This window comes from Tursiops truncatus, chromosome 13, assembly GCF_011762595.2.
Source record: "Tursiops truncatus isolate mTurTru1 chromosome 13, mTurTru1.mat.Y, whole genome shotgun sequence".
In the NCBI taxonomy this organism is placed as follows: Eukaryota; Metazoa; Chordata; class Mammalia; order Artiodactyla; family Delphinidae; genus Tursiops; species Tursiops truncatus.
Window position 1 is genome coordinate 339,740 of NC_047046.1, and position 25,206 is coordinate 364,945.

Genomic DNA, 25,206 nt, shown 5'->3' on the forward strand with positions numbered 1-25,206 from the left:
CTACACCAGCTGTGATCCCAAGAACAGGGCTTCCATTTGAACAGAAAGGCCTGATTAGCCAGGTACCTACTGCCCCCAACACCCAAAGAGTCTGCTAGGGTGCTGTGATTCGCTTCTTTTCCCCCTAAACCAAATTTCTTCAGAGGAATTTTAAATTCTGGCCTTTCCTGTGTCCTGAATCTGAGACGGACAGGAGAGATGCGCTTTTTTAAGACTAAGTTGACATGGGCCTCTGGCCTGAGTTAGCTCACTGTCCCCGAGGTCTGGAAGCCTGTCACCCAAGAAGCCTGGGCTGTTCCTTCGGCTCAATGTCATCCTGGTTCCGCAGCAGGTCGGCCTTGTGTAGACTAACACAGGCCCTCCAAACACTCCTGATGCCAGGCTAGGCCCTGGTTCAGAGAGCAAGTGCAATAACCTCAGTCCCCCACGAAACAATACTGAAAAACAGCCTCAGAGAAAGAATGGTTACATTTTTTTATCTGAAGAAAAAAAGGTAAAAATTACAAATGACGTTTAAGTTACACAAAGGAGTACAGAGCGAAAGATGTCTCCCTCACTCCCTTGACTTCTGCTCTCTCACGAGGCAGCCACTGCTATTTTCTGTCCTTTCACATTATTTTTATGAGCGCACGAACACATCTATCCTTTCTACTTCCATCTCGAGGTCCCCGTCGGTCAGGCATGGCCTTGTTGCTCTGAACCGCGCAGCCCGGGGCCGCACGGCGCCCCGCCGCGACTCGGTATCTGGCCGACCCGCACCTCCACTCCCACGCGCCCGGCACGGACGACCCCAGGGCATCCTCCCCGGGCACACACACCGCAACGCCTCTAGACCCCAGGAAGCGGAATCGCTGAGCCACCGAAACGCGCGTTTAAAACCGAAAGACAGCATCACCCCCTCCAAGAGGTGCAGACCCGCAACCGAGATGCTCGCGCTCTCCAGAGCTCTCCCAGGGCACTACCAACTTTCCGATCGCGGGGAAACTGGCACCCGAAAGTTTCGACTTGCGTTTACCTCGTCATCTGTAAGGCGGGTCGTCCCTTTGCATATCTAAACGCCCTCTGCACTTCCAACACCGCTTTGGGAATTTGCTTCGGGGCCCAACGCCCAAATCACTCCGTCCCTTTTGCCCCGACTTAACATGGGGCTGACCGCAGCTACTTCCGAGATCCTGGAACACCAAATCGTCCCGGCCAGCATCAAAGAGGGCGTCCAGGCCCGCAGCCTCCAGTCTGCGCACGCTCTGCTCGCCTCCACGCGTCCACTGTCGAAGGCAGTCCGCCAGGTTCCGCTCTAGCCACCGCGCTCGGTGGTTGCCACCACCAGCCAATCACAGGGCCCGGACGCCGCTGGCCCCGCCTCACGGATCAGCTGAGGGATCCGAGATGTCCGTTGACAGCGGCGGCGGCGGCCGCGCGGCCGGTTCCGGGTTCGGCGCGGGGCGGGGGGTAAGAGGGCGGCGGGCGCGGGCGGCCGTCGGGACCCGGGTGGGGGGCTGGCGGCGCGGGCCGCGGCGGCGTGGCGCGGGCGCCGAGGAGGAGCGGCGGGCCGCAGCCTCTGCCTTCGCGGGCCGGGTCTCACCCGACGTTTCCGGGTCTCGTCAGATGTGAAGCCGATGGAGCGGCCGGGGGAAGGCGAGCAGCCGCCGCAGCAGCAGCCGTGGGGGAGACTTCTCCGCCTGGGCGCCGAGGAGGGCGAGCCGCACGTCCTCCTGAGGAAACGGGAGTGGACCATCGGGCGGAGAAGAGGTGCGGGGCGGGGAGCGGGCATGGGGTCGTGGGACGGACTGGGGGCGAGCCGGGGACGGGTCCGGGCACGGGGGTGGGGACCGGGGACCCGGGATGGGGGCGGGCGACGGGGTCCGAGTGCTGGGGGACTGGAGCCGGGACCTGAGGGCGGGGGCTGGGCGAGACCGGGCCCACTGGGCTGTGGGAGGCTCCTGGGCGCGGCGCGTTCTGCTGCCCGGTTTTTCCGGGGGAATGGGCCGTCGTGTAACAGCTGCCGTTTATTCACGTATTGGTCGGCCCAGTTACTTCTGCGTGTTTCATGCAGGTTATTTAATTTTCACTGCAACGTTATGAAGTAGGTGCAATGATTTATCTCCTGGAATGCGGTTTTCTCAAGGGTATTACTACCCAAAGCATCTTCTCTGACCTTAATGAAGTGAAATTAGAAATAAGTTAGCAGAAGGAACACCGGAAAATCCACAGATATGTGGAAATTAAATAACACTCTTAACCCACCAGTGGGTCTAAGAGGAAATCAAAGGGGAAATTAGAAAATACTTTGAGATAAATAAAAATTTAATGTACCAAAACTTAGAGGATGCAGGTAAGCAGTGCTCAGAGGGAAATTTATAGCCGTAGGCAGCTACATTTAAAAAAAAAGATCTCAAGTCCCAGCTCCTAGAATAGAGCTGCTCAAATATTTGTTGATGTAATGAACGTGGGAAGCTACGGCCTTGAAGAAAGTCCTGTAACTAGTGAGAGGAAGAGCCCCACCCCCCCACGCTTGCTGCCTCTAAACTCCTAGCGGCCATCTGGTGATTTAACCTCCCTTGTAGCTTTCCTACTGGGAGTGAAGTACACTGATCAGGCCAACAAAATATTTCGTTTTTCTGCAAATTAATAAGTTGTCACATTGACTTTATATTTTAAGCAAGAGATAATGAGAAAGATTAGTGTTTAAAAGCAAATGTTCTTTGGTTTCATTTTACCCATCATCATGCACCTGTACCTGTTTTTGGTTGGGGTTTTTTGGGGAGGCAGTCTTAAATCCCAATATCAAGTTAATTTTTTTTTGTTGTTTTTACAACTTTAAAAATATTTACATATCATTGGAAACTTTTCAAGATGTATTGTCTTTACTTGGTGTGAATGGAAGTTTGGTGAAGAGCAGAAGCCTGGAGACCACCACCCTCATGCCCCCTAGGCCACCAGCATCACCACCACCGCATAACCTGCTTTGGGCCAATTTACCTTCTGGTGCCTTTGTAGCTACTTCATGGGGTCACTGTGAAGATTAAAGGAGATCGTGAGTGAAGTGCTTAGAAGGAGCCTGCCTAAGAGTTAGCACTTAATGTTAGCCATTGTTGTTATAACACAACACTGTAGTATCATTTGACATGCTGATACAAGGAGCAAAAATGTGTTGTTGAGTTGACTCTTAATGGAAGTCCTTTCCTTGAATATATTAACCTTCCCAGCAAAACGTAGTTCGCCTGGGCTGCCATAACAAAATACCACAGATCACGAAGCTTAAACAGCAGAAGTATATTTCTCACAGTTCTGGAGTCTAGGAAGTCCAAGATCACGGTGACAGTCAGTTTGTTTCCTGGTGAGAACCCTCTTCCTGGATTGCAGGCAGCTGCCTTCTCGCTGTGTCCTGGCCTGCTGGACCAAGAGATCTTTGGCGTCTCCCTCTTATAAATGCCTCAGCCCTATCAGATGAAGGCCCCACCCTAATGATGTCATTTAACTTTTATCATTTACAGGCCTTCTTTCTAAATACAGTCACTTTGGGGGATAGGGTCTCAGGTTGTAGAACTAGATTTATTTTAAAACTATTGCACGCCTGCTATATACAAGGCCTTATTTTGAGGAAAAGGGAGAGCTGAGTTGACGTGTGTGGAAGGATGCAGGGGTTCTCGCCTTCCCAAAGAGCTTCCCATTCTCGGGGAGTGGCAGAGATGTGTACCAACCATGGAGAGAGTAACCAACTGAACGACAAGCAGGGCAAATACCAACAGTAGAACTTTAGCAAAGGTATTTCAGTTCTCAGTTGGAATGCAGATGTTCAGGTGTGGAGAAGCCTAGTAAAACCCCACTCCGGTGACAAAGCCTGGTGACCAGCCTGGGTCTGGGGCTGCAAGGAGACCATCTAAGAATGCCGTCTAAGGGGAATCACACTGTATTGCAGCACAGTCTTTGGGTCTGGCTGCCTTCCCTTGGTTGGTGCTTTTGAGGTTCATCCTTGGCAGTTACATATATCAGTAGTTTGTTCCTTTTTGTTGCTGGATGATGTTCTGCAGTGTGTTTATTAATTCACCACCAGTTGACGGGTACCAGTACTGCTTCCCACGTTTGGTTATTAAAAAATAAAGATACTGTAGGGAATTACCTGGCGGTCCAGTGGTTAGGACTTTGCACTTTCACTGCCGAGGGCATGGGTTCAATCCCTGGTCAGGTAACTAAGATCCTGCAAGCTGCGGGGCGCGGCCCAAAATAAAATAAAGGTACTATAAACCTTAGTAGCTATGGTGCAAACCTGTTATAAGGAGATTAGTGACTCAGTATTAAAACACTCCTGAAAGCTTTTATTCTTTTTTTTTTTTTTTTTGCCGTACGCGGGCCTCTCACTGTTATGGCCTCTCCCGTTGCGGAGCACAGGCTCCGGATGCGCAGGCTCAGCAGCCATGGCTCACAGGCCCAGCCGCTCCGCGGCATGTGGGACCTTCCCGGACCAGGGCATGAACCCATGTCTCCTGCAACGGCAGGCGGACTCTCAACCGCTGCGCCACCAGGGAAGCCCGCTTTTATTCTTTTGATTTAAGGAGAGAACAAAGCATTTGAGGGTTTTCCTCTTGGATTTGATGAGGGTATAACAATTGTATTGAGCTATAGATGCATCCCCCTTCTGTTTTAAATTTTCTTAAATGCTTACATGTGCCTATGATAATTTACTCATTCATATTTTCTGTGACTCTGTCATTGCTTTAATTTTGTGATGATTTATGAAAGCTTAGGTTACACAGAAGAAATTAAGGACTAAGATACTGAAGATATTTAATAAGCCCCATAGTTTTTTTAAAGTTCTGTAATACTTATCAGGCTATCTGCATATGCGTGCATATTGTAAAAATGTCACCAAGAAGCAGCTGATGTGTAGCTGGAGGTGTTGATGGCGCATATCCTCTAGGTAAGGAGGAGTCAGAAAGGTTCAAGACATAGTCCCTGTCCCTTACTTTGGATTAACACTTAAATGCTTTTTTAAAAGTTTCTTTGTACTTGATTAAGTGCTGTCTCCGTAAGTGGGTACAACATGGGTCTTGACTTCCAGCCGCATGCTTTGTTTAAGCAAAGGGCGGTATTATGCCCGGTACCCACGGTCGTATCCAGCACGCCCCCCTCACTGTTTTAGGTTGTGACCTTTCATTCCCCGGCAATAAACTGGTCTCTGGAGATCACTGTAAAATTATAGTGGATGAAAAATCTGGTCAGGTGTCGCTGGAAGATACCAGGTAAGCTCTTTCTGAACTTCTTTCCTCTTGTAGCTTCAGGAAGCCGACTTGAAGCCAGTGAGTGCAGAGAAGAGACAAGGGCCTGCTTTCTATAGCTCAGTAGTCCGATAGGGTCTCCGGGTATTGGAAGATGTATTTTCTGGTTTCCAGGATGGGCTACTTAGTGACACTTTGGTGTCTGTGACCGTTCTTAAATGTATTCAGGTTAAAGCAAAAATAGCTCAGAAATAAGACTTAAAAGGCAGTGATACATTTTGGGTTCTTGCAAACCTATTCAAGTTAGACTTCCCCAAATCAAGAGGTCTTTCTTTTTTTTTATTATTATTATACCACATAAGTAGTACATGAAAGTGAAAAGCTTTCCAAAATTCCACTCACCCACACAATACATACATATTTATTTTGTATTAATGAGATTATACTGTTATACTGTGTATCTATTTTACTTGGAATGTTTGCAGAGTGCTCATCACGTCCGTATGTCTAGGTCCATCTCGTCTTTTTCATTATTATATAATAACTTGTCAGCTCCCTTACTGATGGAAAGTTATTATTTTGACTTTTTCTTATTATAAATGACCCTGCAGTGACTCTCCTCCAAAACTCTTTCCATTCATGTCTGATGATTTTCCTGGGGTAAGTTTATGGGAAGGAATGCTGGGTGGAAGGTGTGAGTGGCGGACGGCCATCCAGCAGTGTGTTGAGAACACGCCTTTCCCACAAGGTGATTTTTTTTATTGTTGTGAAGGTCAAGTGCTATGAGATTCTTTGGTAAGTAGCAGTTTGAGGGATAGAAGACCAGGAATTTGGTTTTATTAGGAAGAACGGATGCTGCTTTTCCTCCTCTGATAGGTAGCAGGTCAAGTCCTGTATTTCTCAGCACAATGTACAGTAACAGTGCTGGTTCCAGAGTCTTCTTTCTGCCTCAGGCCCTGGCTCTCCCACCCTGGCCACAGGATAGTATGTGCTTCCCAAGGCTGCTGTAACGATTACCACAGGCTCAGTGGCTAAAACAGCACAAATCTGTGATCTTACAGGCCTGGGTGGTCAAAGTCCATCTCAGGTCTCATTGGCGTCAGCTCCTTATGGGGGCTCTAGGGGAGAAGCCATCCTCTGTCCTTTCCAGCTTCTAGAGGCTGCTGCCTTCCTTGGCCGAGGTGGCTGGAGGGGCAGGGGTGTTCCAGGTGGGAGGAGCCGCAGGTGCAGAGGCCCCGAGGTGCAATCAGGAAGACCCCGACGTCCACGCTGGAGAGACTGGACGTTAGCCTGAGAGCAGTGAAGAGACACTGAGGGGTTTAAACGGAAAAGTGAAATCAGACTTCTGGGTTAGAAAGAGCTTGAGGATAGGTCGTGGGGAGAGCCTGGCAGCAGAGGCCGCGGCAGTGCTGCAGCAGCTCTGCTGGTCTCTGTAAGTGGGGCTTTACTGGGAAGGCAGCCCAGCCCTCCAGGGACCTGCCACCTGTTGGTTGCAGGAGTTGGGACGGAGACAGCCTGACCGCGCAGCCTGAACTATTTCCTGCCTGGCCCTTTACAGAAGTCTAAAGTAGTGGCAGTCTGCTCAGAGGGAAAGGTGACGACGCGTCTTCAGCACTGGGGGCCTTAGGAGTGGGGCCGTGGAGTTGGGGCCCATGTGGACTGAGTGCCTGAAATTGGAAAGGGGCGGGGAGGGCTTGCTCAGTTGCCGAGTTTGGCTTTTGTCCGGTGCGCTCTTCCCCTTGCCTGCGGGAGCTGCTCCTCAGGGAGGTGCCTCCTGTCCCGCCTGACCGAGGTCCCGGTGTCTCCTGGCCGTGCCTTCCCATCAGGCACTGTGGTCCCTGATTAACTGGAGTGACTTCCCAGCAGCAGGGACCGCGCTATCTTCTGCTCGGTAGCCCTGCGTCGATTTGCTTTTGCCCAGAGCCCATGTCGTAGGAGGGTCAGTGCTCATGTGAGGAGTGAACTGAGCTGGGCCGCGGCTGCCGGAGCAGGGTTAGGCCTGTCGACAGAGCGTGGTGCAGAAGCAAGAGAGAAGCTGGGAATCAGAGCACGTGCTGCTGGTGGGCGTCCAGGGCTCCACCAGGAGGAGAACGTGGGGCTGGCACAGCGGAGGCGTTAAAACACTTGACACACCATTGGGCTGTGAGTGAGGGGGCAACAGGCAAGGTTCTTCTCAAGAGAATTATAAGGTGGCACGAGTATTTACATCATTCCTATGAGTGTTCTGTCATTTGCAAAGTGGTAGTATTGAACTGCTTTCCTACTGGCTGTAGAAAAGGAAAATTTTAACTCCGAGTTGTTTTAAGTAGGATAAATTGGATTTTTGTTGTCCCTACAGCACCAACGGAACAGTAATTAACAAGCTGAAGGTTGTTAAGAAGCAGACTTGCCCTTTACAGACTGGGGACGTCATCTACTTGGTGTACAGGAAGAATGAGCCAGAACACAGTAAGGGAGGGGCGGTTCCTGGGCTGGACTCACGGGTGGTGCAGCAGGGACCTGCCACAGCGGGGAAGCATTGTGGGAAGAGGCTATTGAAGCAGGCATTTCCTGAAGGAATGTTAGTGCTAGCTGCGTCCCCTTTTTCGTTCATGTACATTCTTGGTGTGGGTAGCGTCTGTTGAAGAATGGGAGTGTTGACCTCGTGGACTGAGCCCCAGCCATTCTTAAGAAATGCCACTGTGGCCATGAGCCACAGTCTCGATATGGTAGCCAGGGAGACGGGGTGCGGGGGGGCGGTGAGGAGGGCACCTGAGTGAGGAGAATAAGGCCTAGAATGGGGGCTGGAGGCCACGGACAGCTCTGCTTTGGGAGGCTTTACGGGAAACAGCAAAGGATAGATGGGATATTCCGTGAGGGCTTTTCCAGCTCTGAGCATCTGCGCCTGTGTTGGCGGGAGAAGAATGATGCAGGACAGGGAGAGTTAGGGGAGTCCTTCGAAGGTTACCCCGGAAATAGGAAGAAGAGGGCGGGTATCCCCTAGACTGTCCTCAGCAGTCAAAGCCAGCCCCCGGCCACAGGGAAGGATCTTGTGTCCGGTCCTGGTGGTTTGAAATGACAAGATACAGGCTCACTCCTCCTCATCGCTTTGCTTGCCTTAGTCTGCCTCCTGACGCCGGATGGTTTTCTGAGGCTTATTTAAGTTTGGTTCAGATGTTTTGGATCACTTGCTTTAAAAATCCCTTAAACCGGGGGATGTGGTTACTAGCTGAGAAGTCGAACTAGTCAACAAGGGCAAAGTGACCGTGAGGTGATGGGAGGGAGCAGAAGAGAAAGATGGGCTCTCTTGACGTGTGGCAAACGCCACTCCGGTTCGGTTAATTTCCTTCAGATGTGGCATACCTCTACGAATCCTTCCATGAAAAGCAAGGCGTAACGCAAGACTCCTTCGGTAAGTGAGATTTTCGCAAAGGAGCGGGTGCATGCGTTGACTCTTCATCCGCTGGAATGTATTCCTGACGCAGCGGCTCCCCCTGCGCCCCGACTGTGTTATGCTCCTGCTTCTTTGTGCTTACAGAAGCTAATAAAGAAAACGTGTTCCACGTGACCAAAGATACCTCAGGTGCAGGGCGAGGCGACGACCCCCAGGATCCCCAGGTCCTGCCATCGCCACCCGCCACTCAGGTGTGCTTTGAGGAACCACAGCCATCAACGTCCACATCGGACCTCTTCCCCACGGCCTCTACCTCTTCCATGGAGCCCACCTCTGCAGGGCGAGGGCCTCCCTCCAGCTCCGGTGAGATGGGGATCTCAGGGTGATAGCTGCGTTGCCCTTTGTTCGCTAATCCTGCCTTGCATTGTTATGGAGACAGACAAGCCACGGAGGAGTTCAGAGGTGGTGTCAGGCATCAGGCTGTCAGTAGTAAGATTTCTGTAGGAGTAAATGTCTTGTTCCATCCCCAAGAGACAGGCTGAAGGCCAGGGACTACAATACTGTCGTATTCTTCACAGGTTATAATTCATATACTGTAAAAATCACACAAAGTGAACCCTTCCGTTTGTTTGTTTTTTAACGACATCTTGGATTACCTGCGCCTGGTTTGAATCAGTGATGCTTTGAACTGCTGTCTCTTCTTCTGAGGCAGGTGAATCAGGATGTCTCTTGTTTGTCCCTCTCACAGGCTCGAGAGGTGCAGACGTCTCCCCAAAAGGGTGTGGTCCATCTGTGGCAAGTGATGAAGTCGTCATCTTCCCTTTGGCTCTCCCAGCAAGAGAGGGGGCGTCCTTTTCTCTGTCGGAACCCAAGGACCAGGAGGACTTGGAGCCCGTTAAGAAGAGAGTAAAAGCAGGTCAGAGTCCAGTGGTTGCGTGTAGCCTTGGCGCCCCGGCAGCACCGTCCCATCTGAGCTTGTTGGGGCCCCACCATCTGCAGAAGTCGGAGGACCCTGTCTTCAGCTGACACCTGTGGTACCTCAGCATCTTCCAGATGGCAATCTGGGCCTTTTCTTTCCTGTCTGCACCGTCGGGATTGAACTGTGTTTACTGTCAGGATATGCTCTTGGTCTGGAGACCACAGTCTGGGGTTGCAGCTCTGTTCTGATACAGCAGCCAGTTTTTAAGAGTATATTATCTTTAAGTGATAGTTTGAACCTTCACGTTAAAGGTGATTTTGAGAAAAATCTATACTTTAAAAGTCAAAGTTAAAAAGATTGTAAAAACTTTTGGGAATGTTGTTGGGAGGACAGTAGCTGTGAGGCAGGCCTGAGAGCTTCCCCTGGATTGGGGCAGTGTGACAGGAGGGAGGCCCTCGGAAAGAAACTGCATTATCTGATGTATTGAGTGGAAAATTGAGTTGATTGGCCTGGGGAGGTGTGGGATGAGTCAGCAACAGGTACAAAAACATAAGTATGAAAATGGAGCCACTTTTAACTCTATGAGAAATGAAAAATTGTATAAGGAAGAAAACTATACTGTGTGAGCAGTGAATATTTAAACATAATAATATAAATACAATATACTGAACAAATAATTGTGTTAGAATAATATTGGGAAGGAGACCCAGAGGGGCAGAGTCCTTCTCTGCTTTAATGGATGTCAGGAGATGATGTCTAAAATCCATCAGCCTAAACGTAGCATGACAATTCAGAAACACAGAGGTCCAGACCAGAAGAAGCAGAAGACATGAAAGTTGTTTCCCCAAAGGAGGGAGGGTGAAGCTGAGGACAGGCTGGAGCAGAGGGCTGCTGCTTTGGTTTTCTTTTAAATATTTGACTTTTTAAATTGTAAGTATTTTTTTAATTAAAAATAAATTTAATCTCTGATTATAAAAAAAGTAAAACACACTGGCAGAAAAAAAAAAATTTAAGCTCCTGGTAACATTTGAGGGTCTGTATTTTCCAGCACTTTCCTGTGTGCATATGGGTCACATTTTTTGTTTGTTTAAACAAAAATGACTTTACACACAAATGCTATTTGACACCTGGCCTTTATCTCTCACCCGTGTATCCTGAGTGTCTTTTTTATGCTGTTAACTATTATAAAGCAAAACTTAAACATACTGGATTATGAGACTTACTTTGAACCTTTGTAAAAATGCCCTTTAAAATACAGTGAGGGAATGGCCATCATCAAAAAATGTACAAACAATAAATGCTGGAGAGGGTGTGGAGAAAAGGAGCCCTCCTACACTGCTGGTGGGAATGTGAATTGATACAGACACTATGGAGAACAGTATGGAGGTTCCTTAAAAAACTACAAATAGAACTACCATACGACCTAGCAATCCCTCTACTGGGCATATACCCTGAGAAAACCGTAATTCAAAAAGGGTCATGTACCAAAATGTTCATTGCAGCTCTGTTTACAATAGCCAGGACATGGGAGCATCCTAAGTGTCCATCGACAGATGAATAAAGAAGATGTGGCACATATATACAATGGAATATTTCTCAGCCATAAAAAGAAACGAAATTGAGTTATTTGTAGTGAGGTGGATGGACCTAGAGTCTGTCATACAGAGTGAAGTAAGTCAGAAAGGGAAAAATGAATACCATATGCTAACACATATATATGGAATCTTAAAAAAAAAAAATTTCTGAAGAACCTAGGGGCAGGACAGGAATAAAGATGCAGACTTAGAGAATGGACTTGAGGACACGGGGAGGGGGAAGGGTACGCTGGAACGAAGTGAGAGAGTGGCATGGACGTATATACACTACCAAATGTAAAATAGCTAGTGGGAAGCAGCCACATAGCACAGGGAGATCAGCTCAGTGCTTTGTGACCACCTAGAGGGATGGAATAGGGAGGGTTGGAGGGAGAAGCAGGAGGGAGGAGATACGGGGTTATATGTATACATGTAGCTGATTCACTTTGTTATAAAGCAGAAACTAACACACCGTTGTAAAGCAATTATACTCCAATAAAGATGTTAAAAAAACAAATACAGTGAGGGGACTTCCCTGGTGGTCCAGTGGTTACAACTCCGAGCTTCCATTGCAGGGGGCGTGGGTTCGATCCCTGGTCGGGGAACTAAGATCTCACATGCCCCGCAGCGTGGCTAGTAAATAAATAAGTAAAATTTAAAGATTAAAAAAAAAATACAGGGAGGACTGGGTCTCCTGTCCACAGGTTAAGACATCTGTAAAACCAAGAGATGGAGTGCACTTCCTCCATGGTCATGATGTTGAGAACGTGTCCCTTTCCCTTGCAGACGGGGAGCCCGCCCTGAACCTGCCCCTGGTCACGGACCCGGGCAGAGACCCCCACAGTACCCTCGACGTCAGAGCTGCGACCGTGAAGCCAGACAAGATGGAGGAGACTCTCACGTGCATCATCTGCCAGGACCTGCTGCACGACTGTGTGAGGTGCGCGCGCAGGGCCCGCGGGGCCGCAGACGGGGCTGGCCTCTGCGTCAGGCCCAGGACCTGCTGCACGACTGTGTGAGGTGCGCCCACAGGGCCCGCGGGGCCGCAGACGGGGCTGGCCTCTGCGTCAGGCCCGCCGAGGTTACCGTAGCCGTTCTCCTTGTGCGGCTGACGAGCTGAAAGCCGGGCCCGGTGACTGACGCTGCACAGGAGCCCGCGAGACGCGTGCAGTGGCTCTGACCTCAGTGACGCCAGGTCCACCTCAGCTAGAGCAGGGGAGCTGTACCGAGTGGCCAGCATCTCGTGGTTAAGGAAACACGGTAGTTAAGGTGGAGCGAAGGTGCCAGAACAAAGATCTCTCTTTGCTTCTCTGTGGGAACTTAAGAATTTGTCCACAGTTCGGCATAAACGCGGGTCTTTGCCACCCACACCCAGTGTCTCCGCTCTTCCCGTTCCTGGTGGCCCTGGCCCCCAGTGGTCCCTGGCCCTCCTGGAGCACAGATTGCCACGTGGCCCCAGTCTCTTGTAGCTGGCAAGCGCACAGATGAAGCAGTTGTAGCCGAACGCCGTGTTTTTGCGCAGGGACTGCTTCTCAGGAGGGTCGTGGAAGGCAGGCAGCGTGCCCCTGCGTGAGCCGAGGTGCAGCCCCGCCAGCCACAGGCCCCACCACGGCGTGGGTGGGGCGCCCCAGAGCACAGGCCTGAGGCCCTGCGGAGCCGAAAGATCGGGGGGCGGGAGGCGGGGGGCAGTTGGCCCATTCTTCTGTTTTTACCCGAACCTCAGTCTGAGCAGGGCCACGTCCTCCTTCAGGGAAAGAGGCAGCATGACTCTGGGTCCCTGCTTCTCACACCCAGTGCCCGTCCTGTGCCCTCAGCCTGCAGCCCTGTATGCACACCTTCTGCGCTGCCTGCTACTCGGGCTGGATGGAGCGCTCTGCCCTGTGCCCCACCTGCCGCTGTCCAGTGGAGCGGATCTGTAAAAACCACATCCTCAACAACCTGGTGGAGGCATATCTGCTGCAGCACCCGGACAAGAGGCGCAGTGAGGAGGACGTGCGCAGCATGGCCGCCAGGAACAGGATCACGCAGGACATGCTGCAGCCCAAGGTCAGGAGGGCCTTCTCCGACGAGGAGGGGAGCTCCGAGGACCTGCTGGAGCTGTCGGACGTGGACAGCGAGTCCTCGGATGTCAGGTGAGCCTCGTGGGGGCGGGGCGGGCGGGGCGGGCGGGGCGGGTCTGACCACTCCCCAGGACCTGCTGGTCTGGGCCGCTGCTGAGGTGCGACGCTGTGGCCCAGGTGACTGTGGTGAGGCTTGCTCACGGCCCTGCCTCCTGCGACAGCCCCTTTTTTTTGGTATATGTGGAATATTTATTCTATTATTTTGTTGCTTATCTGTATATTTTTTCTAGTTTATTACGATATAACTAACATACCGCACTATGTAAGTTCAGGGTGGACAGCATAGTGCTTTGGCTTAATTACTGTGAGAGGATCACCACAGTAAGTGACACCCTTTTGTTTGCTGAGTCATCATCAAGTGCCTTGATTCACAGGCTGAGACAGACTCTGCAGAAGCACACTCACTCTCTGTAGCTTGTCTAGTGATCATATGTCCTGCACCGTAAGTTGCAGTATTTATCATCTGTTAGGAGGTTATTGTAGAAAAGCCACAGTCACCTGGCAGAGGGTGCAATCCTAGGAGACAATTTTTTTTTTTTTTTTCGGTATGCAGGCCTCTCACTGTTGTGGCCTCTCCCCTTGCGGAGCACAGGCTCCGGACGCACAGGCTCAGCGGCCATGGCTCACGGGCCCAGCCGCCCCGTGGCATGTGGGATCTTCCCGGACCGGGGCACGAACCCGTGTCCCCTGCGTCGGCAGGCGGACTCTCAACCACTGCACCACCAGGGAAGCCCTAGGAGACCTTATTTTATCTGCTGTAGAATGTTGGGTTTTTTTTCATAAATTTATTTATTTTATTTATTTTTTGGCTGCGTTGGGTCTTCGTTGCTGCACACAGGCATTCTCTAGTTGTGGCGAGCTGGGGCTACTCTTCATTGCAGTGTGCGGGCATCTCATTGAGGTGGCTTCTCTTGTTGCGGAGCACAGGCTCTAGGCCCACGGGTTCAGTAGTTGTGGCTCACAGGCTCTAGAGCACAGGCTCAGTAGTTGTGGCGCACGGGCTCAGTAGTTGTGGCTTGAGGGCTGTAGAGCGCAGGCTCAGTAGTTGTGGCGCATGGCCTCAGTAGTTGTGGCTCGCGGGCTCTAGAGCGCAGGCTTCAGTAGCTGTGGCACGCAGTCTCAGTATTTGTGGCTTGCGGGCTCTAGAGCGCACGCTCAGTAGTTGTGGCGCACGGGCTTAGTTGCTTCACGGCACGTGGGATCTTCCCGGACCAGGGCTCGAACCCATGTCCCCTGCATTGGCAGGCGGATTCTTAACCACTGCACCACCAGGGAAGCCCTCTGCTGTAGAATGTTGATGTTTCCAGACTTGGAAGTCCAGGGTATGAATTTTTGTGTTGAGGCCATAAAATTTAAAAAGACAAAACAGCTACCCCGCTCCTCAGTTTATTATCTTTGTTTCTTTCCCCCAAATTTAGCACATAATGGTCAAACAAAAAGAAAACCAAAAATCACTTTTGGTTTGTGTGAACATTTTATTACGTATTTATCTGGCCATACACACGTGTAGTCATACATACTTATATTTTTACCGTTTAAAACATTTCTTTGTAATATTTTGAATTCCGAACAAAGCTGCAGTGCATGGCGTGCATTTACAGTTCAGTGCACATGTCCAGTCATTTCTTGGAGATAAGTACATGGAAGTAGGATGCTCAGGTCAGTAGTCTCACTGAGGGGACGCCTTGCTGGATCTGGCATCTGTCATGAAATGCCTGTCAGAGAGTCCTGGTGTTGGTGCCCCACAGGGTATGCAGAGGGACAGCAATGATGCCTGCGACACTCAGAGTAATGGGACAAACAGGTATCTTATTCCCATTTATATGTTTTTCTTACATATGAGGCTGAATGTCTTCAGTGTTTCTGCATTTTCTAGTCAGGTCTCGCCTGTCCTTCCCATTGGTGGCAGGCTTGGGCAGGCGTCCTCTGACTGAGATGAGGGGAGAGTCCGTGCGTCCCTTTCCTGCAGATTCTGTTTTACCATCTGCAGATTTGAAAGCTCAGCTGAAGTGCGTACAGCTGGGTGAAAGCCCCTGCTGACAGCGGCATCCAGCCCTGGCGTGTTCTGCTCAGATTTTAACAAAAGGAAGGGTGTGCACTGGGCGGGCATCAAACCTGTGAGAGCGCGTCCTGCCCAGTGTGGAGACAGGGTGGCTTTGCCCCCAGGGATGGCTCAGTGGGGCGAGGGGCAGGGAGAAGACATCTCAGTACCCCAGGAGTGGCCGAGGGCTCTGGGAACGTGCGGGAAAGGGGGGCTGGGAGGTGGCGGGGAGGAGAGCCTGCCGACTGCTGCTGTGCAGGATGTGCGCCGAGCCATCCTTCCCTTCTGCACACACTGGGTGCAGCACCTGGTGCAGAGCTGAGGCATGCAGGAAGGACAAGGCCGGTGAGCGAGTATCTGGGTCTTGTCCCGTCACCAGGGCTGGGCCGTCGTTGCCACCACCCTTACACACGGCCAGAGCAGGTGTCTCCTCTTTCCTCCAAGCTCCGGGTTTTCTTCCCTTGCAGTCAGCCGTACATCGTGTGCAGACAGTGCCCCGAGTACCGCAGGCAGGCGGGGCGGCCCCTTCCCTGCCCAGGGCCCGGCAGTGAGCCAGGGGCACCTCAGGCCCCTGGGGATGCACCATCGACGTCCGCCAGCATCACGACAGGTGAGACAGCCACACCTTCCATGCTGTCCCGACCATTCGGGAAGCGGGTGGCACTTCTGCGGGCTCCTCTCTGCTCGAATGGCTCGTTGCTTCTCATAACCTGTTTGGAGCTAAGAAACCAAATAATTAACTTCATTTGTGGGCCTCGGCTCTTGGACACACCCAAGGATTCAGTCCTGATTCTAACACTTACTCCCCGCCCAGCCCAGCCCACTACCTCAGGGCAGTCGGCATCCCCCGTGGTGCTCACACCAAAGCCAAAAGGACCATCACACACAGGCCCCTCCAGTGAGGGACTGGCCTCTTTCCAGCAACAGGACATGATGTTACCAGAGCCGCCCTGAGCTATCTGTTCGATGCCCGTTTCAGTGGGCAGGTCCCCAGGTGCCCTCGAGAAAGGGAAGGTGGACACGTGGACTGTTGTTTGTGGTCCTGCGTTGTAGGGCCTGGCCTCTCTGCCACCGTCAGCCTGAGCCTGTCAAGAGGCCACTGACCTAAGGATTGCGACCCAGAGCCGCGTTCTTAACCATCTTCCACGATGCTGTGCCATGGCTCTTGGGGGCTTCCTTGTGGGCCCCTCAGGTAGGGATGGCTGGGGCAGCGTGTGGAAGGCCCCACTGGGACCGTAATGCAGTGTGCACAGGCAGAGCCTCGTGCGGTGCGTGAGTGACGGGGGGCCGGGCCACGTGGACACAGCTCCTGGTCCAGGGTCAGCCAGCAGGGACTAGAGAAATCGCTTTACTGTTCTCTGGGCTGTCCTTCCTTTATGGGAAATGGTAAAAAACCTTCATGTGATCTTTGAAATCTTGCTACAACTACTGAACCAGGAGATAACTTCGGTCATTTTTCAATCTATTTAAACTTCTTAGTTTGAGTGGTAGACCGTCACTTGGCTGTAGGAAAATAGGCCTGAGTTCTGTCCGCATTTTCTTGTAGGTCTGTGTCCTCATGCATACCTTACAGCTGCCCCTCTAGGTGTGGTCTGAGCCGCTCTTGCTGCCCGTGTGCTGGCGGCACCAGCCTGAGCGTCCTATCTGTTCCACAGCCCAGGACTACGTGTGTGCCCTGCAAGGAAGCCACGCCATATGCACCTGCTGCTTCCAGCCCATGCCCGACCGGAGGGCGGAGCGCGAGCGGGACCCCCGCATCGCCCCCCAGCAGTGTGAGTGAGGGTGTGGGTGTGCGCCGTCTCCCTGGCGCCCCTCCCCACCTCGGAGCCGCTCCTGTGTGTCCTTCCAGCTCAGGTTTCAAGAGTGTCGTGGACTTCTCTGTGTGGTGTGAAGTAAGGGCGCAGCTCTGTTTCCACCTGCGTCGTCAGGTGTCTCTGCGGGACCACGTTGAATAATCTATCTTTTCCCACCGGTTGATAACCCCGCCCCCGTCATACACTAAGTTTACACACACGGGGGGCTCTCTTTCTGGATCTTGTATCTGACGTGTGTCCCCACAGTAGTTCTCCAATGTGTCATTTTATTCTATTCTATTCCATTCTATTCTGTTCACTGTGTGGCTTTCTGGACCGCAGATCCCTGACTAGGGATTGAACCCGGGTCCAAGGTGTCACTTTAAAGTCTAACGGATTAACTACATGGTGCTTTAATTTACAGTCTTTGGATCACTATGAAAATCGAGCTTGTCATTTATTTACCAGTCCCTTGAGCCTTCTCCTCGCTGGATGGCGTGACCGGTGCTTGTGCTCTGTGTCCGCAGGTGCCATCTGCCTGCAGCCCTTCTGCCACCTGTACTGGGGCTGCGCCCGGACCGGCTGCCTCGGCTGCCTGGCCCCGTTCTGCGGTAATGCTGGCCCTGCCGTCGATCGCCGCCACCTTCCCCTGTTCTCTCGTGCACTTGAGGCCAGTGCTGGGCTAGCCGTGTGCCCGAGGAGGGAGAGGCCACGTTGGTCACCATGAGTTGGCCCCTTTCCCTGGTGGTCTGCGTAGGTTTGCGAGCGTCAGTGAGGGGGACGCTGAGTCATGCACAAGGACCACCCCCACTAAAAAATCGTGTCCGGACTTCACGACCCCAGACCAGGGGCTGCACAGACTGGCTGTTTCTGGGGGGAGTGGAATGGAAGTCCTTTTACTTTTTCTCTGTTTGAAGTTGTATTTTGTCATGGAACTTTTTATTCTTTGTAGACTCCGTAATGAAGGAAATTTGGTTATCTTAACTGTTGGGTGAACGGTGCTTTTGTAAAGTGTGTATGAAACGGATAACACTGCTTCCCTCCGTCCTGACAGAACTCAACCTGGGCGACCGGTGTCTGGACGGGGTGCTGAGCAACAACAACTACGAGTCGGATGTCCTGAAGGTACAGGCGCGGCGAGGCCAGCGGGAGGCCTTCCAGGGCCCGCCAGTGACCTCATGACCCTGCACTTCTGACTAGTGCCGCCACTGTATCTGCTTATCCCTATACTCCCCCCAAATAGGTATTCCTTCACACCCGCCACACAGGAAGCCACAGGAATTGTGTCCCACAGTTCCAGCTCCTGCTCGGCCTGCGCGGAGTGGGGCAGGGCGCGGCCGGCCCTCGGGTGGAACCAGGACTGCCCCTCGCTCTCTTCCCGCGTTGCAGGGGGCAGCCGGCTTTTAGAACTTCAGTGCTTAACGTGCACATCAGTCCCTTGCCAGGAGCCTTGCCTTCACCTGGATCATGTGCGGCCTCGGCCGCAGGGTGAATGGCGGGCACCTCAGCACGGCGGTACTCAGGCTAGATGTCCACAGGGCCTTTCTTGTAGGTTTGCACAGAAGGAGCCAAGCAGCTCCACGTGTCTTGAGGGCAGAGCACAGATCCAGACCCTGGCTTCCTTGTCACGTGGTCATGGGCCTGTTCTGCACTGTGGCCACTCCGGCCAAGGTTAGGTGTCTCGCTGCTCCTGTGGTAGGAATGTCTTTGCAGAATTTCAGAGAGAGTGTGTTACCTCTTACGCTCGAGGTTGTGAAGCTAGCCTGCCTTTTGAGACTCAGAAGAAGCACCTTGGACAAAAATCTTGTGCAGTAGTGTGTGGATGTGATACCACGTCTGTCCCAGGCCTCCTGGTCCTCGAGGCTACCTGGGCCGTCCAGGCTGTGGTCCTGGAAGCAGGCCCCCTAACTGCACGCAGTGCTCGCCCTCTGCAAGTGCCCACCACGTTTAGGTGCTTGGCTTTACCCACCTTCCAGGGCCTTTTATGAAATGTCAATCCTTTTTGCCATTTTAGTGTTTCTTTCTCCAAGCTTGTGTTTCTTCTCTTGCCCGTTTCCCTGTTACAGAATTATCTGGCCACCAGGGGTTTGACGTGGAAAAACATGTTGACTGAGAGCCTCGGGGCTCTGCAGAGGGGAGCGTTCCTGCTGTCTGGTAAGCCGCGTTGTGCCTGCTCTCCCGCACCGACAGCGGTGCTTCCCAGGGCAGCTCTGCCTCTGGTGAACCAGCCACACCCGCCAGGCCGCACGCCGGCAGTACTGCTTGTCGGCTTCCCACGCTCACACCTGAGACCTCCGCCCACCCTGGCAGACACACACAAACGTCCTACTACTCTTGGGTTTCTTTCTTTATGTTGGGTTTGAGTCGACATGACATATTCTGGAATCTTTCCTCGCACAGGGGAGGGAAGGGGCACAGCTGGAGAGGTGTTGGCCCTACCGCTTGTCAGCGTTGACATCCTGGGGCTTGTTGTTCCCAAACCCTCGCGGTCCTTGGTGCCTGTCCCTCAGTGCGTGGGTGACTCAGTGAAGGCTCGCCCCCTCTCCCAGGGACACCCAGTGTATTGTGAAATGTGAATTTTTGTCACTAAGGGAGGGTGCAGAAAAATCAGCAAGTGATTTTTTTTTTTCCTAAGACATGAATTATTATGAAAGACTTGAGAGGTTTGCTGGGAACCCTTCTAAGCTGTTTTTGGACACATTCTAGTGAATGTCTTGGGTTTTCTCTGCTGCGACGGCTCTGTGTGGTTGGGTCTTAAGTCCTTGTGCTTTTTAATGGCTATTTTTATAAGAATGACGTGGTTCACAAAGAAAATGTAAGTGGTGCAAGGAAGTCTGAAGGATAAAGTGAAAATCGTTAGAAATCCCATCGCCTAAAAATATACCCAGTGATAATACTTTCACGATCACCCTTCCAAGTACATGTACCCATGTGTGTGTATAATTTGTATGAATGAAATCCTATCGGATATGCTTTTAATAAGCTATTCACTCACCAGTATATCTTGGATCCTTCCTATGTCACTAAAGATCTATACCGTGATTGTTAGTTAGCATCCTGATACCGTCGTTCATGTAGCCAGTTCGTTAGCAAAGGATATTTCAGTTGTTTCCAGCTTTTCACTGTGTGAAACAACACTGAAGCTGCCAAGCATGCAGTCCTGTAGGTTTAACAGTTGTACCCTTAGGATAATAAACAGGGCTGCTGGAGGCACGGTTGAGGTGTGCCTGGGGCCTGAGGGCCAGCATCCCCTGAGCCCATCAGCTGCGTGTTTGCCTTCGAGGCCTTGTAAATATGAAAGAGGCAAATGGTGAGGTATCATTGTTTTATCTGCCATATTTGATTATTAATGAAATTGAAGATCTTTTTGTTTTACGGGCCATTTGCTTGTCTGTGTCCTTGGTCCATGTTTATGTTAGGCTATTTGAACCTGGGAGGATGGATTTGTGTGATATCTTTGTTAATTAAGGGTACAACACATTGTCATTTGTGCTGAAAATACGTTCTCTGCTATTTCATTAGTATTTCGTTTTTGTTGTACGTGTTTCCATTGTGATGTTTAAACTGTAGGCAGTCACATTTACAAATCCTTTCCTCTGTGCCGTTCGGTTTTCATGTTGTAGTTGGAAATAGCTCAAGAGAAGAACATTCATTCCTCTTAGTACTTTTCTAGATTTTTTTGAATATTTGACTTTTTAATCCAGGTGGAATTATTTTGCCATAAGGAAGTAAGTTGGTATCTAGGTTGGTTTTGTTCTCGTGTTCCAAACGTCCAGCCCTTTGTCTCCGGCCAGTCTGTGGATCATGCACTGGTCCCCCAGCAGTTTGCAAGGCCGCGTCTATTTTGCCGCCGTGCTTGTAAGAGGCTGTGTTCCTTCTAGATTACAGAATCACCGGGAACACCGTGCTGTGCTACTGCTGTGGCCTGCGGAGCTTCCGCGAGCTGACCTACCAGTATCGGCAGAACATCCCTGCTTCTGAGCTGCCGGGTAAGGAGACCCCCGCCCCTACCCCCACCTGGCCCACAGCTCAGTTCTCTTTGCATTGGCTCCTACTCTCCTTTGCAATAGCTAGATAGCCTGTGTGGGCCTTTGCTCTGTGTTCTTAGCGGACGTCTGCGTCGGCCAGGGACACGGGCGGGTCTCAGGGCCGTCCCTGCCTGGTGCCTGCTCAGGCTCTGGGTCTCTGAAGCAGGTTGCTAAAACAAGATGCCCAAAAAACGTCCTATGGGCAACCGGAGTCATCTCATTTCTAACCTGGGTTTTCAGTTGAACCTTTTTTTCCATTCCTGGAGAACAGTGCAAGGAAACGAGCTGTGAAGTGTGACGAAGCGCTGTGCGTTTGAGCTGCAGTGTATCTTTGGCCTTGGCTTAAATTCACTAGGCTGAGTCTGTGAGTGTGGTATGTGTGTCACACGTGTTCACTTTTTTCTCTCCCTAGTGGCCGTAACGTCCCGTCCTGATTGCTACTGGGGCCGCAACTGCCGCACTCAGGTGAAGGCCCACCACGCAATGTGAGTGCGGCACGGGGGCGGGGGCCGGGCCGGGGCTGAAGGAGTCCCCTGCAGAGAGGCAAACCCACGCTTTCCCTACAGGAAGGTGCTCTTCTTTAAGCGTTTTGGCCAAGTTGATATCGCAGCTTTTAGGGATGTGCGTGAACTAGTCAGCTCTCTACTTATAAACTAATTTAGTTGTCATGCTTTTATAAAATCACATAGTATATATCAATAAAAAACCATCACTTAGACACTCTGCTTTTCTGTTATCTCATTTCATGAAACGTTGGCATACAAACGTTCACCTCCCGCTCCACCTCTATGTGCCCAGCGCACAGGCGGCCATCCCCAGCCCACACGTTCAAGGTTTAGCACTCTCCGAATCCATGGCCGAGGTCCCTGAGAACTCCCATCCCGAGCCACGCCGCCGTGCACCTGGGTCTACCTTCGGTGCCGTGATGGCTCGTAGGCTCTTGCTGGGAGTGTCCCATGGGGTCTTTGGAGGCTTTCACGTTGACATGCACGCTGCCACACGCGGTGGCCCATGGGAGCAGGCTCGCCTACGCTTTCAAACCGTAAGGGAAGCAATCACATAAATGAGTCCTGAGGATGGATGCTGTGTGGGGCAACTGTAACCCCAGACAGCCACTTGAGGCTCAAGTGGAAGTACTTGAGAGAGCGCCCCTGGCTTAGGAGTCATCATGAGGGCTCCGGAAAGGCGGCTGCCTCTGAGGGAGCGATTTGGCGGAATAAAAGGCTTGCTTTGTATGCGAGCATTAACTGTGTGGAAGAGACCATTTTATTCTAAGAAAAGAGATTTCAGCAGTAACAGGCTAACGGTTCTCAGTAAACACTTGGGTCAGGGCAGCAAAGATACAGTCGTCTTCTTGGAGAGGAGGTGGCGTCAGCCCCGCCAGGTCACCCGCAGTGCCTTGGGGATGCTTTGAGTCTCTGGGAATTACCTAAATGTTCCACTTACATTTTAAAATTTAAAAAAGGAGAAAAGAGGCTGCGTTTGGGGCTAGTTTCTTTGATGGTATGAGAGACAAGCCCTTGCAAACCCCCAAGCACAGGGTTGCTTCTCCTGTAGCTCCCCCAGGCGCAATTCAGAATTCCTTTGTTGAACGTGTCTCTGATGCCCTCTTGTGTATTTCACCGTTGTCTCCCTGCAGGAAATTCAATCACATCTGTGAACAGACGAGGTTCAAGAACTAAACATCCAGGGAGGCAGCACAATGGCTTGGGAGTATTGCCAGTCAATGACAGTGTCTCAGAAAATACTGAATACAGACGCTTTAAGAGCATTTCACAGTGCCCCTCAGGGGACGCCGGGGGTCTCTGCTTCGGGCACTCTGGTGCGACCTTTCTCTTGTGGAGTGAGACCCTCTCGGCGAGAACCCCTACCAGTGGCGCCCAGAGCCCTGGGCCAGAGCAGGAGCTGTCAGCCGTCCCCTCCTGTTGAAGACGACCACAAGGTTTGCTCTCTGTACCTTTCGCACAGCCACGGTCAAAGCAGACGTCTCTCTTCAAGAAAAGTGCCCTGGGAGAAGAAGGGGAATTTGTCAGAAATGCTGTGCTGTTTGAGGGAAGGGAACAGAGTTTCCAGCTGGGGCGCACACAGCGGCTGACCTGTGCACTTTCATAGGTTTGGTGCTCATCTCCTAATAAGACTTAAATATCGCAAACTGTAGCACAAATGATATAACTTATAATTTACAAGTTGACTAAAATGGGAGATAGTATGATATTTGAAAGAATAAGCATATGTTTCTGTTTATAAAAGAAAAATCATCAGACGTCCAGGGACCCCAGCTCCAAGGGCATGATTGGGTCACTGCCACGCCGGGCTCCTCAACACAACTGCAGCCCTGCCAACCTGTCCCGCCTTCTTCACTCCTCCCCTGCGGCCGGGGCCGGGGTGGCCCAGGGACCTGGGGTGCAGGTCGTCCCTGGTGGTGCCCCGGCCTGCCAGTAGCAGCTTCTTCCCACCGAGAGCTTCCACAAGTCCTTGCCCTTTCCGCCTGCTATGGGTTTGCCGTGTCATCTGGAATAATACTTGAAATTTTATTGTTTAAAAAAAAAAAGTTTTTTATCAGTTGTTGAAATCACCCATTAACGTTTGTTTGCAAAATTGTACCTTTTTTGCTTCTTCTCAGGAATACGATTTTCAACTTTGTGTTGCTCTTGATACAGACTCTGAGAAGCAGCGCTCCGTGGAAGAAGGCCTCCTTCCTGCGTTCTAATAAACAAGCCGTGTCTGTTTCTCTCCCCGGCACGTTCATTCGTGTGCTGGTTGTGATGTGCTCCCTCCTGTCACGGTGGGACCGGCTGCAGGCGTCACTGGTTACCTGCTGACTAACAAAGAGCCCACCCGGGGGGCTCTACTTGGATTAGCCTCGCAGGCCCTGCGGGCGCGTGTGACCTGGGGTCAGGGCCCGGGTCTGAGCATTTGGGAAAAGGCACGGGTTCCCTTGGATCCGCCAACCCCGACTTGGTCCCAGGTTGAAGGCACGGCTTTGTGTCTAAGCCCCGGCCTGGCTCGTGCGGGCACGAAGCTGCCCTCCACGCTTAGGACCTTGACTCATCACCCCCTTCACTTCTGACCCTGACCCCTCCCTCAGACTAAGAACAGAGACGCAGGCCCCGTAGCAGATGTAGCAGCGCTCCTGGCCAAGGCTTAAACACGCAGCCTTCCGTGGGCTACGCTGGATCCGTCAGCGAAGGGCAGGGCATGCACCACGTCAGACTGCTGGTCCCCGGTGCCGGCCCGACTGCAGTGGAACTTGGATTCCCCACTTCTGACAAGCACACCGGGGTCAGAACGGAGCTTGTCAGCTCTGACCTGAGGCAGGAGCCCGGGCCGGGGTGGTGGTTCTCCAGGCTTGCTGACAAGCTGTTTTACAGGGCGCACCGTGCGGTGTTTCTGCGGCTTTTCTCTACTTCCTGTTCCGTGACACACACACCCCCGCCCCCTGCCGCATCCAGCCCACAGTGGGTTGGAGCCTGCTGTGTGCTCGTGTCCTGGTGGCTCAGCTCGTGCCCGATGACTCCCGTGTGCTTGTGGCCGGCTCCTTGGGCCCAGCCCGCGTCCTCGTACAGCCTTGCTCAGCCCATCCCCAGACCCGTGTCCCTCTTGGGCTCCTGGTGCCCCCGTCAGACGGGCTGGCCCTGCCTGCGCTTCCCATCTGCTGGGCATCCTCCAGGGGCTGCACACTTGCCCTTCCTGGCCTGTGGGTTCAAGCTCCCAGGCAACCACCTGGAGTCCTCTTCGGGCCAGCCTCTGTCAGCGCTCCTGGTGTGACCAAGGACCCAGCAGGTCATCTTAAATACCTCATAGCTAACAGGATTGGAATCACAGGCCCAGATCTGAGAGCCCCAGCATGACATCGGTGGATCTTGCCCCAGGGAAGTGCCCAAACAGAGAGAGTGGATTCTGAGCCAGGCCTCTATCAGTGGGGGCACTGCAGCCAGACCAGTCTTCATGCAGCCAGCAGAGAAGACGCCCAGGAAAGCTCAGGTTCTGAATCAGGATTGCTGCTGCAGAGGGCACCAGCAGCCCAGCACCAAGCAGCTGACCTGTGCTCTGGAGGAAGGAAGAGAAAATGGGGGATGGATTGGGTTTGAAAGTCCAGAGTGAGCCTGACTTCCAGCGCGGCTGGATGCGAGACCCTTCTC

The 25,206-nt window shown here is 52.1% G+C and overlaps 1 protein-coding gene across 4 annotated transcripts; it reads left to right on the forward strand.

Annotated features, from left to right (window-relative positions):
- Positions 1 to 1,343: 1,343 nt before the first annotated feature.
- CHFR (checkpoint with forkhead and ring finger domains) lies at positions 1,344 to 23,797 on the forward strand. 4 transcript variants are annotated; one of them, XM_033836649.2, is made up of 17 exons: positions 1,344 to 1,449; positions 1,606 to 1,749; positions 5,141 to 5,240; positions 7,555 to 7,664; positions 8,548 to 8,607; positions 8,734 to 8,952; positions 9,338 to 9,505; positions 11,869 to 12,022; positions 12,897 to 13,214; positions 15,711 to 15,853; positions 16,899 to 17,015; positions 17,564 to 17,647; positions 18,091 to 18,161; positions 19,103 to 19,190; positions 20,918 to 21,025; positions 21,477 to 21,549; positions 22,704 to 23,797. In XM_033836649.2, exons 2-17 carry the CDS (start codon positions 1,617 to 1,619, stop codon positions 22,744 to 22,746), a joined length of 1,989 nt encoding a protein of 662 aa, XP_033692540.1. In that variant the 5' UTR covers positions 1,344 to 1,449; positions 1,606 to 1,616; the 3' UTR covers positions 22,747 to 23,797. The 4 variants fall into 4 exon arrangements, with proteins under 4 accessions (XP_033692540.1, XP_033692541.1, XP_033692542.1 ...); XM_033836650.2 differs by having other exon boundaries at positions 21,477 to 21,529; XM_073790871.1 differs by having other exon boundaries at positions 1,413 to 1,430.
- The last annotated feature ends 1,409 nt before the right edge of the window (positions 23,798 to 25,206 follow it).